This window comes from Cydia pomonella, chromosome 6, assembly GCF_033807575.1.
Source record: "Cydia pomonella isolate Wapato2018A chromosome 6, ilCydPomo1, whole genome shotgun sequence".
Taxonomy (NCBI): Eukaryota; Metazoa; Arthropoda; class Insecta; order Lepidoptera; family Tortricidae; genus Cydia; species Cydia pomonella.
Window position 1 is genome coordinate 13,099,273 of NC_084708.1, and position 13,702 is coordinate 13,112,974.

At 39.0% G+C, this 13,702-nt stretch overlaps 1 protein-coding gene across 3 annotated transcripts in view; it reads left to right on the forward strand.

Annotated features, from left to right (window-relative positions):
• The first annotated feature begins 1,387 nt into the window (after positions 1–1,387).
• LOC133519016 (protein grainyhead) overlaps positions 1,388–13,702 on the forward strand; it is a 167,132-nt gene continuing 154,817 nt past the window's right edge. For all 3 annotated transcript variants that reach the window (XM_061852866.1, XM_061852868.1, XM_061852867.1), the window contains exons 1-2: positions 1,388–1,493; positions 3,546–4,188. In XM_061852866.1, coding sequence (XP_061708850.1) covers positions 3,626–4,188 — 563 coding nt within the window. In that variant the 5' untranslated portion in view covers positions 1,388–1,493; positions 3,546–3,625. The remainder of the gene's footprint in view (positions 1,494–3,545; positions 4,189–13,702) is intronic.

The window sequence follows — 13,702 nt, forward strand, 5'->3', positions numbered from 1 at the left end:
CACAAGCCTTATTGAGCTTACTGTGGGACTTATTAGTCAATCTATGTAATAATGTCCTATAATATTCAGTGTATTCTTTATTTCAGATCAGGTCCATAATTATACATTTAAATCATAACATTCATATACATTTAAAATTAACATTAATACATTATATGTGTTAGTAGCAATATGAAATAAATAAATAATTAGTCTTCCTACAACTAAGGTTAGTAAACACAGGACATAACATACTATTTCTACATACAGTATATTGGCTTGTCTGTCAGTACATGTATCATATGATGTACTGACAGTCAAACCTTGCCGCAAATAAATAAATATAATAATAATATTATATTTAATAATAATATTATATTTATTTATTTGACGTGCCCCTCCCCCGTAAAAATCGGCAGACTGTTTTGTGCAGAAAATTACAGACAAGGAGTCTCTGGTTGGTTAAATTCTCTAAGGGTTGAATGGACTTGCGATTTGCCGTTCTGTAGGTGATAACAACGGCACATGTCATACATCATTCCACAAAGCTCCGTAGTAAAGTAGCACCTAATTCGGAAAACGCCTTTTTCTTGCCTGTTGTTAAGGGATCAAAGTAGCCCTGTCTTCTCTGCTAGGAGGGATCAACGGGGCCCTTTTCTGTTCTAGAACAGTTTATTGCCAGTATAGAATATTAACGTCATGTGAAAAGAAGTATGTGTATGTGACACATGGTAGTAAAATTTCCACCTTGGGCGTTAACACTTGAATCTCTCACTACATCACTCACTCCATTCAATGTACGCCCGTAATGTGTACGTATTTTGCTCGCTTGTGACACAATATAGGTACTATTGAAGTGTATTTTCAGCATAAAAAATACCATTCTTTGATCACTTTGTTTCGATCGATATTGAATAAAAGATTAAGCTGCTATAACTTGTCTTGAAAGTCGGATAAGGGAAGTTGCGTAAAGTTGGGTAATTCCATGCGTCGCAGGTCGCAGTTTTGTAACGACTCGACTGCAGCCGCGCCGCGGCCGTCGCCTCAGGCGGTGCGTCGCCAGCGTCCGACACCGACTGCAATTACGCATCTCATATGGGGTTCAACAACTAACAAGACCGAAAATGAATAATATGTTCAAATTTAAATCCTTAACCAGTACCTACCAACTTATCAAGTGAATAAGAAGATGAGTCTCGAGATAAAAAAAAACAACATTTTTATTCTCAGGTTATATCGTAATTTGACCGGCGCGGCGCTGGCGGCAAATTGCTGCGGCACCCTGGACATCGTCTCCGAGTAGGAGGGTCAGTCAGCATGCGTGGAAGATAAATTCGTCGTTTTGGTGCGTGCGTGTAGCGCGGCGGGGGCGGCGCGGGGAGGCGGGCGCGGCGCCGGGCCGCGGAGGCTGCTGCGCTCAGAGCACCTGCGCCCGCGCTCCGTAGCGCCGCACGTCGCGTGCTCAGTCCCCGCGCCCGCGTCCCGCGCCGCGTAGCGTCGCGACGCCACCCACGGTACGTAACGCCGGCGCGTCGGGGTCGGCCGGCCGCGCGTCCACCACTGCGCCGCGCCAGCGCCGCTTGTTGGCGCACTCGGCTGCCGCCGGCCGGTTTTGTAATTTCGCCGGGTGGGCCGTGACGTCACGATACTAGTTTGACGCGCGTGCGTGACGGCCTGCGCCAGGACGCCTGCGCCGCCGCCGCCCCCGATCAACCAGACCAGTGCTATGACGTGCTCGCTGCTGTCAAAAGTGTCTCGTGGTGCTCGGGGTTCATAATACTCCACAGGTCGTGGTCGTCGTCAGATGCTTTCCCTTCACGGATTCTCGAGATGCATTCAGAATCGAAAATACTTCTTTGTTTTGATTTAAATCTGTAGGAATGGCCGTCGATTTCCAATAAGCACTCTTATGAGATTAAGAAACGCAAATAATCTTAATTTTTAACTTGAAATAAAAAGGCCGCGATATCCATGTGTAAACGAGCGTGTGTGCTGTACGTGTAGCTACATAGGTATGTCCGCGCAGACAGGCCATATTTGCCAGCGTGTGTGAGTGAATTACGTTCATTTCTTGCTGTATCGATATGTCGGCGAGCTTCGTGCATGCTGAGAGTGTGTGCAACCCGCACACTGGCGAGGCTTGGCGGCTCCGCGGCAAAGCCTTTTTGTAATTTTATTTTTCCTCCTGCAGAGAGGCAATAGCGCTTGCCTGAGCAGGCATTACTGGTGGTACCTAATGACAAGGTCGTCGTCTTGGAATTTCAGAAAGTCGAATGACCAGGCTCCGACATTAACGAGGACATTATGACTCGATAACTCATTCGGATAGATTCGAATTCAGCGTAGTGCTTTAACACGATCATAAAATGTTACAAATTGGTACAAACAAATAAACAAAAACATCGGTCGAAAACCATTAGTTAGGTACTTTAACTTCTATAGTCAGTAAATAGTTCAAACATTTTACTACATATATATTGTATACAATCTATGTGTATTTTACAAAGAATCATTCTGGATTCTTATGAGTGCAAGGCAACCATATCAGGTAGACGGACAAAGAGAATTTTAAATCGTGAAAATAAAGCAACTGACCGATTCATTACCATTTCACTCGAACTGCCAGCAGCGCATATTCTCTGTCCTTTTCGCACGATGGCAGCCTCCCGGCTCCATCGAGAGGGCAAATTTATCTTTTTATGTATTATCCCTTACGATAATGGAAATTCGTTTTATATCTTCCGATTAAAAATATACAATAAACAATGGTGTATATTTTTTCTACTCACGCCCTTATCATAAATGTGTATCGGGAAAAGTAGGTAGTTACGAGTATTTTGATTTGCTTCAGTTTGATTCAATTAACTTATCTAATACGCGGTAATCTCATCGGATTCCAGTTTGGAAGTCCAGTTGTATCGAACGAGTTTACAATTTGGCGTACACAATAAAATGTAACCTGATGTATTAGGTGCATACTGTTGTTGTTTGACAGGCACGTGGTACAATAGTTACCAGTTTGTACCGTACGGGCGCGGTGGTCGGAGCGGCCGAGGGCGGCTTCTGAACGAGTTCGGGCGCTTCGGCGTCAGGTGCCTCGATACGAGTTCTTCTAACTGGACTCGCATCAGCTGTTGCCGTGTCACCCTTAACTCACCCGTATGCAATCTCGATTGTTATGGAACTGTGAACAATTAAGTTCTGATTTAGTCGTTTTTGATGTTCTTTCAAATCAGCGTTCTTTTATGCAATGTCTCGTTTCTTTCTTTGTTATAATTTAAGTTTATTTTGATATAGCTGGTTTAGTTCTTCGCTTGCAGTCTGAAACATATGACCCATCGTGGTTTTCTTTTTTAAGTTCCTGAACAAAAGAGTTCAACGCGTCACTGTCGCACGGGTCACGTCACACTACTGGTCATTATTAATAAACCTAAAAATTAAAAGTTTACGTACTTATAACTAATAATGAAATACAAGAAGACTATAACATTAATTACAAGTGTTCTAAATATATCATAGACTTTAGTTTTCCAAGCAGACTTATCCAATGTGGGAAATTATTTCAGAAGTTGAAATTGGGGGAGTCAAATTGTTACGCGGGGTGCTGGTGAGTGGGGCCTCCCGCGCGGCCTCCCCCCGCGGCGCCATGTCCGCCGTGTCGCCGGTGCCGCTGGTGCCCGAGCGCAGCCCTCCCGCCTCGCCGGCCTCCGCGCCGCGCTCGCCCGCGCCCGCGCACGCCGTGCTCGCCACCATGACGCCCGTGCAGCCCGCGCACGCGCACCACGCGCACCACCCGCACCCCCACGACTACTACCCGCACAAAGTCGAGATGGACTCCGACGACGGGTATCCCCCCGAAGCGCATTCCTACCGGCACTCGCCACATGAGCTCGCCGCGTACGCGCCCGACAACAAGGTGCCCGTGCAGCCGGACGTGTACGACCAGGGCATGGAGTCCATAGACGAGAAGACACCGATTGATCTCATTTACGAAGACGAGAAACAGACTGTTATATATACAACGACGCCGGACCAGAAGCGCGTGGAGATGATCAGTGGGCAGTTGGAAGACGGACAACTGGTGAGCGGCAGCGGGCAGCTTGTGGACGGCGGCGTATCGGTGGTGGTCGGCGCGCCTGGGCAGGGCACGGTACTGGTGCTGGCCGACCACGTCGTCGATGAGCTCGGACAAGTCATCACAATACCCAGGTCAGTAAATATTCCTAATACCTCACTCTTTTATTGAAGTGCCCTGACTCTTATGAGTCTGGTTGAGCTTATGCTTATATGTGTCAAGTTTCATTACAAGAAGTGGCTATTTACACAAATAGTTTCGAGATTACCATATCTGGAAGGTTTACTTCAAATATCTTATGACTTATTAAGATACGAATCAATAACGAAGGCAGGCAAATGACAAATTATACACTTTCATGTGATGCAATTTTTGGTAAATTTTAGTCAGCCTTAGGAAGGCCACTCAGATAACTTGAAAACAACATCGAAAATGAGAGGCAGTTTTAATTGAGAACACAAGTATTAATTTTCATTTTCCTTCACGAGGATTTCATTGAGGAAAACAATAGATACACACGACCGCGTCGACCACGGTTTATAGCCCGTTATCAAATTTCGAATAGCACAAGATTAACTCTAAATAGTCGTGGTTACGTCGTATTTTATTGCTTAGATTTATGAGACGGCATCGAAATATCGCGTTGCCAGGTGTCTTAACAGATTCAAGATGGGAAATTCCATCTCAGCGGATACAACTGAGTAGGTATAAAGTAAAATAAAACTTTAAATTTATTACAAGTTATTTATGTCGCTGCAATTTGGTATGCTTAATGTAAATTGCTTTTTTTAAGAACACGGCATGGGTCTTAACAAATATTAGGCTCCGTGTGAAATCCATACTTTGGAATATGTTTAATTATGGCTAAATAATTAATCGTCATATTTGTGCACAGTGTTTAGACTAAAATTACGGTGGGTCCCCTTTTGTAAACATTATTTGATATAGGATTTCTGTAAGCTGTAAGGTCATATTTTCCTTTGTGTGGATCAAAGTAGCTATGAGAAGTTACAATGCAAAGAAACACGTCAAACGTGAGATTGTGAAGTAAAATCAAACTCTGGACTGATCTAATAACTAATTACAGTAATTACACTCCATCCGTTTGGATATTGATATGGATATGTTATATGTTTCCATAAGCTTTTCTAACACATTCATTTATATCAGTCAAATTTACGGTACCTACGGAACGGGAGTCTACAAAGTTCTTCTATGCCTCCCCTGTTTGTTTTCAATTTATTTGACGACGGGTTGGCCTAGTGGCTAGTGACCCTGCCTATGAAGCCGATGATCCTGGGTTCGAATCCCGGTAAGGGCATGTATTTGTGTGATAAACACAGGTATTTGTTCCTGAGTCGTGAAAATGTTCTATATATTTATGTATGTATTTGTATATTATAAAGGAGGCCTTCACCTGTGAAAGCGGGGTTCTTGAATAATTTACCGAAAAAAAACAAATACGTAACCAATGTAAGGATTCGAGAAATAAAAGGCTTTTTATTTATATTTTTTATTTTTATTTATATATTATACATATCGTTGTCTGAGTACCCACAATACATGCCTTCTTGAGCTTACCGTGGTGGGACTTATTCAACTTGTGTAAGAATTTGAATTTTATTTATTTAATAGTTTACACACACTGAAAATTTTCTACGTCATATTACTGTTGACTCAGTATTTCCCGCTGACACAGACGGACAGCGAAGGCTTAGTAATAGGATCCTGGTACAAAACTAAAATTAAAAAACCCGTCAAGCGCGAGTTTATTTTACTCACGCACCGAGGGTTCCGTTCAAACTTTGAATTAGCTCGTGTAACTGTAAAGGCGAAAGACTTTTGATCAGAAGTACCAATACTAATTATAATTGTGTACAGCGCCATATATCAAAAAAGTTTCATGTATCAGCGCAATATATTACATATATTATGTACAAAATTAACATTAGTTTCTAAATTATACTAACAATCTGAATATCGGCAAATTGCCTAACTAATTTGCTTGATAGCTTTGCTTGCAATAGCTCTCTATTATATAATAATTCTCTATTATGAGAATCGATTTCAAAAATTGATCTTTTATTTGAAAAAAGCTGTCATGTAATCTCATAGAAATTTAAAGTGTAATAAACACTCGTAAAGTTGGTTAAATTGCAAACTAAATTCTGCAATGTGTTTTGTTAATTTAAAAAAAGTCATCAAGATAGAGGTCTGATTATATTTTTTCTGTAAAATTGATGAGATGGCATGAGGGGGGGGGGGGGGTATTATTTTTCACATTTTCCTTCATATATCTTTTTTTTCCACTACAAAAAAATATTAAAAATTGTTTGGGAATGGTCAATTTGAGCTCTTTCAAATGAAACCCCACTTGATCTAGCCACTAGATTTTGAAATTTTGCCTCCTCTTCATGTTGGGCATCTTACATAGTTATTAAAAATAAAAATATAATACTTTCTATGTGTCTGGATTAGCGTTGTTCCTAACTATTCCAAATTTCAAATCGACAGCTTAAGTGATGCTCGAGATATTTATCGATGTGACAGACAGACAGACAGACAGACAGACGGACGAACGGACAGAGTCTCACCATAAGGGTCCCTTTTGTGTACGTAACCCTAAAAATCAAATCATTTTGCCCCAAACGAAAATGCATGATGACGCGATGAATGTTACTTACCTACTCTAAACAAACGTGTTTTGCAGAATCAGGATCAATATTTTACGGGTTATTTAGTGCAGGTTGCACTGATAACGATCGCAGGTGTGAGGTGTGTGACATTGCACAGTCAAGCGGAGTAACTTAGTGTTAGGTACTAGGATGTAACAAGAAGGTCGTTAATTGTCAATTTGCGTTAGCATTAGCAAACTGGAGAAATAATCAGCGCGCTCATTTAAAAACTAATTAGAATCCATAACAAAAATGTAATACGCCAGTTTATTATATGCAGTTGAAATGAATGTTAGTTGCATGCGATGGAAAGGCCTCTCTTATTATGTATGCAGGCTAGTGATACCGATGCGAGATTAAGGCTTTAGAGCCGGGCAATTAAGTACCCTTTAGCAACTTCCGCGTTTTGGAGATTACTGGCATGCAGGTATTAAAGGTGAGCGCCAGGACAGCATTCCGCCCGTGATTAATTAACAATGAAGCATGACGATCGGACAATTTGGCTGCCCCGTCTAGACATGGTCAAAATCACAAAATAAAATGTTACAGGCAAACAGTTAAGGTTCCATTTCACTACGACCATCTTAATATTTAAGGATAGTTAGAGTTGCACAAAGATAATTTTCATAATAAAAGTATGTAAGTGTCAAAATATGACCTTTGTAATGACACTTTATCACTATGTTCCTTCAAAGTCGGCGCAGAGTCAGCTTAGACAGACTACGGAAGCTATCTTAATTTAAATACTAATGCTGTGAAGAGGAAAAACTAGATTTCGCTAGACGCCTACCTAAAGAGTGTGAAATAATGGAGTACCCACCTAGGTATGTGATGAAGATATTCGTATAGGAAAAAAAGTTTGCTAAGACCCCTTTTGAATGTGTGTGAGAGAGAAGTGTTTGAATAGACGTTCCATTTTTGCAATTTGTAATATAATGTATATAACGTTTGGTTTGTCTTTCAAGTTTGTTTTTACCTGTTCACTTACGATGCTTTTTTAATTATTAGATTAGTCAATATTGAGTATTTTTACTATCTTCGTATTTTTTGCGTATTTCATGAATTTACAATACAATAATAGTTTACCACAGAAGTAAATTAAACACATCTTATTTGAATTCAATTAGGCAAATAAATATGGCACCATTTCCTGCACTCGGTAGGGGACAACAATAAATTTGTAGAAATATTTCCAAGAGAAAAAAAAAATTAAAGATCCAAAAATAAATCTAATCAAAAATCACGCATTAAAGTTGACAATTCAATCAAGAGGCACCATATATTCAATATTTCTTATACTTATGCATTTTTTTGCAAACTGTACCCACACATACACACACGTAACAATGGCTTTAGTAAAGTTTTTTACCTATAAGCAAGGAGAATTGATTGTAATAGAGAGAGAGGTAAAGATTAAGACAAAAACGTGCCCCTTAGTTTGACATCCAACAGATGGCGCCGTACTGCGCCATATGTTTTGCCGTCATTGAATTGTCTAACGTAAAATTTTGACAATCAGTGTTACCGCGAAATGTATGGAGCTGTACAGTGCCATCTTGTTTATCTGTCAAAATTGAAGCACGAAATTGTCCTAGATTTTACGCATGTAGTTTTGCTATAAGTAACTCAGTAATGTTATACCAAGTATTTAAATTTCATAGAAGTTTAACGTTTAAAATAACAGTTGCACAGTCTGGGCTATCAAAAACGCTGCCAACTTAGCTTGGTCTAACTTTATGTCAGTTGATAGAGCGGTGGGTCAGTGTCCCAGAGGCGCGATTTTAAACTTCTCCCAAGGCGGTGAATTTATCCCAGTTCTCCTTTATTATCAAAAAAATTGTTTGTTGTAAACATACCAGTTAAATTAATTTGTCAAGCGATGATGATGTTATGATAGCACAATACCAACCTACATACGTATTTAATAGGTTTAGTTAAGAGCTCGATGACAGTGTTTATTTTCTGGTACAAATGTACCTATATATGACTTCGCCCGCCTGAATATTTAGTGTTCTTTGTTTGGTGAAAATTATGCCGTTGGCAAGGTAGGTAGGTAGTTACTTAATTTAGCGACAAGAAAGTGGTCATTGGATATCTGTAGTTCGCCAGTTAGGTTAGGAGCCTAGTGATAATAAAGTTTCCTCTGTTTTGATAGCTATATTATAGAACGATTGTGCTACGAGCTTAAGGAAAAATCGGGTAATTGTTTTTTATATGAAGAACGTTGCCACTAAAGTTGATATTAAGAATTTGCGATATGTCCACGAACTCGACTCCTATCGGGTTGCCTGTTATCATTTTTTTTCAACCAGAAACGTCACTTTTGACACTAACGTCATCGAGAGATCATATCCATAACAAATCTCATTCAAATTCATCATCTGTTATTACATTTAGAATAAGCCTAATTCGTCTTGAAGAAAATTTAGAAAGCGGAAGGCCGGTTCACCATAAAAGCGTAGTCCCCATTTTCCTCTCTAGATATTAACATTATGGGAATTATTTTTACATAATTTGATGTATGTTAACCAAAGCTATGCTCTACTTTTTAGATTTTTTGATTATTGTAAAAATTCGATGCGAAAAATATATTTCATACAAACTTTAAAATGCTCCTTACTCTTATACTGATTAAAAATTCGAAATAAAAAATAAACTATATTTTTAATAAAGTTAATATTCAGAGAGGCAAATGAAGACTACGTTTGCATGAAAAGGCGATTTCGCGCAGGTCCTTCACTTTCGTCTTGAGCGCTTGTATGCTCGTATCCAGAACGCGGATCTGCGTACGAGGAAACTATTTGAAAAAAAGTCGCGGCACACGTGATGTATGTTTGACGCTGCGCCGTTGATAGGTACCTACTTAGTTTAGGGTACAAAAACTGCTACAGCAAAAGTGGTCAATGGGTATGGCTAGGAGGCTGGCGATAGTGTTTGTTCTGTTCTGAAGCCTGCAGCATAACGGTTGTGCTAGGAGCGGCGCGTGGGCGGAGCGACGCGTTCACCTTGAACTTGCGAGGGCCCGCGGCGCGCCGCTCCCGAGCCGATCACATTTCGATGCTGTGATGTAGCCGTAGCTAAACCGTCGATACCAATACTTATTACTAATCTTTCTAAAGTGTTTAAATACATGGGTATTTAAACACTTCACTAAACTAAAGTCTAAAGTTATAAAAAATCGTCTCATATTTTACGGACGTTGCTCCACAAAGCATTGACGTGTATAAATAGTTCAACGTGCTAATATCGAATTCAAATTTACATGTTTACCTTCTCTAAGAATACCTTAAACCAGCTTTGGCTTGGTTTTATCATTCTCATATAGTGTACTATAATGTTTTCCTTAAATATTAATTCATACTAACTTTGGAACAAAACAAATAACAATTTTTAGTTATTTTACCTCAACTGTAAACTAGTATAGTGGTATAGTGTAGTTGGTATAGTTATAATAAATGAACCTATTACACCTAGTAAGCATTAAAATAACAATAATGTATATATGTACATATTGACAAATCATTCTATAGTTTCTGAATCTTACTCTTTTCGAGAAAGCTACTGTGACGGATTGGCCGCCACAAGAGTATGGAATATATTGTGGTATGAATCGAAAAACTGTACGTACTTATTGTTAGGTAAATTTTAATCTTTAGTCTGGGAAATCATCTCCATTAAAGGGAACTTGACTATTAGCTTGCCTATTCTCACAACATTTATAAGAATGTTTACATACCTATCTAATTAAGTAAATATTTTTATACAACACTTATACATAAAAATTAAACATAAAAGACTCGTACCTTCCTACCTTGCCTATTCTATCTATGATATCTTAATAGTTATTTTCCTAAACAAGCAGCTATACTTATATATATATATATTTTTAAATCGCTGTTATGTTTACACTAGCTGTTGCTCAAGACTTCGTCTGCGTGGATTTATTTCCCGGAACACACTTTCAACCCCTTTTTAACCCTATTAGGAGCTGAATTTTTAAAATTACTTCTTTTTTCTTGCATTCCAATAAAAAAAATTGTATACTACGTCGGTGGCAAAGAAGAATGCGGCCCGCCGGATGGTAAACAGTCTCCGTAGCCTATGTATGCCTGCAACTCCAGAGAAGTTACATGCGCGTTGCCGACCCTCGAGTTGACTACTCGACTACGAGACGACTCGTTGAGCTCTGGCAACCTTACTCACCGGCAGGAACACAACACTATGAGTAGGGCCACAACAATATGAATATAAACTAGTGTGCAAATTTCAACTTTCTTTAATTTTTGTAATTTCAGCTCTGCGTTGATGATGATGAGTCAGTCAGTCAGGACACACGCATCATATATACTTTAGTAAACATTTGCCTCTAAGGAGTAACTATCAATATATCGTACTATAATGTGTTGCATTTAAGCATTTTAAGAACCTATCTCATGCATACTACTAGTAAGATTAACAAACTAGAGTTAGAATCATACTATATCAACAATAATTCTTAATATAATAGCTTGAATTGTCGTATTTATACAATTACAATAGAGCTGAGTTTATAAGCGGCCCTCGTTAGGTCAGATACGTATCTTACTAGTGAAGCTCCGTCATGTGAATACCTCGGCCCCCATTTTGACCCTCCCATTAAGTCTTTATTGGGTCTTTTGTCTGTATTGGGTTTCATGGACTTAATTATGCAGGTAATAATATCACCTAACAAAATATCTAGTCTCATATCTGCTGTAGTCAATTGATGGGTATTTCTAGGCTTAGTGTATTCCAATCGCTTTTTGTCTTGTAGGTTAGAATCTAAGTGTCTAAAATTCTAGATCCTTTAACAAGCATGCCGCATCCGGATACGGATACCCTAACTCTGAGAGCGAGATGACGCGCACAATCCTCGGCTTTGGCCTCGACCCCGCGCTCATGGATAGGCGCCCATTCATTGTACACATGGCGACCTATCCACGCTTTAAAACGTGAAAGAACATTTGACACTGGAAAATTATGAAGATTGGACTTCATTTCTCTCTTGTTACGAAACCGATAGTAGTGTTCCGACGACCGTAATAAATAAGGCTTTAACGTATCTCGCTCCACTAACTAAGATCGTTCTTAACTGCTCCATCCACTCACCTTATCGGCAAAGTAATACGTATTAAGTGTTAGTTAGTATGCGAGTATGAGCTTAACATATGATGTAACTTGTGGTGAGAAATTTTTTAATGCATAATTTTTAAATAACAGATTTAAGAATATTTCCTGTTGTGGTTTGCGACTCAGCTGTAATTACTAGCCGTTATCGTAATTATCATTTATCGCGAGACTGTCGGCATTCGAATTCGCAGATACTCAATTTATTATTAAGAATAAATTACTTATTCAGAGATGAAAAAGTTTTATTTCAAGATACCAAAATCGGCAATATGTGCCGTTTGTCATTGCTATATAAATAAGTATACGATACGTGGCATAAATGATAAGATACTTGAAGAATATAAGACAACGTCGCTGAAAATATTTTGTTTGTTTCTTGTACTATTTGGCAAAAACGATGATCGAATATATGTATTAGCAATATAATTTGTATTACTTAAACCGTGATTTATTCAAAGATTTTAAAATAATTTAACCTTAATTTTCTCACCATCAACCTCCCTTACCGTACAGTAGTAAGGCATGTCATTGTTTTCTGAAGCTTGTCTTCATTCATTGTCTCAATATTCTCAAATCTAGCCATGAGTCACCGGTCTTGTAAGGCCTGGCGTCCAGTGGGAGCGGTCCAACTATTTCAAATAGGGTATTGTGTGCTGATAATTACAATAAGTTTTCAAAATGGAAAAGTTTCCAGTAGAGAAAACAAAAAGTGTCGATATGGATTGGTCGGTAGGTCGAGTGATAAAAAGTCGGCTGGATCGTTTAGGCGGGAGGCTGCGTTCGCCGCCTCCAACACTTTAATGATGACTTTTTGTTGAGAAGCGCCTTTTAATACAAGCTAAAAGCGATTTTTATTCTTGATTAAAACTCATTGCAGAATAATATAGTATTAAAAATTCGCATATTAAACAAGAGTGTTTATGAGCGTTAAAACTTATCTGACATTTTATTTAATACGGTATTCCTACCTAATTGACTTGTAGAAGTACAATGAAAATAACATAGTAATGTAAGATTATCAGCAGAATAATGCGACACTCAGCATAGGAGTATCTGTTACCTAGAGGAAAAGGGTAACTTATGTACCTCTGCAACTAAAACAAAGCATTTATATATTATAAGTCTAGTTATAATAAAGCAACCGCAATTTATATGTGACCACAAAATAAAACACAATTAAACTTAGTAAGAGACAAAATACCAATCTATAAGTTTTACCGTAACCAGTAGCAAATAACTGCATATTTTTTATCAATAATATTAATTGATCCGATTTGAACCAATTTCTATTCCAATATGAGTGCAGTTTGTCATAATCATAACCAAAAAGCGTTCGTTGAAACTTACTTAAGGATGCTAAAACGCTACCGGTGTTGACTTGCCACCGAAGGTTTCTCCTGAGGGCGACAGGCTGCGTGTCCCTCGCCCCCCTCTCCCATACTAGCCCCCCTCTCAGCCCGAATCCCTCGCCCCTCCCGCGTCGTGAAGCCTTATTTTACTGCCTCATCGAGCGGCCGGCGAGCCCTCGAGATGAGCGCCGTGCCTTTTTGCCCCCAATCATTATTTAATGTAATTATCTGTCCGGTAAACAACTTTTTTTTTGAAATCTTTACAGTTATGAATATTTTTTATTCGAATTTTGTGTTTCTCCCGAGACTTTGTGCGGTCGTGAAGGTAATTAAGTCCGAGAAAATTTTGCGGAATTTAGCTCAGAATATAACGAAGCCAGAGTACCTACGGCAATCATTAATCAAGTATATGAACTAAAAAATACAAAATTATACTGAAATAAACCAAGGTTGCAAATCTGAAAGTAACAATTCGG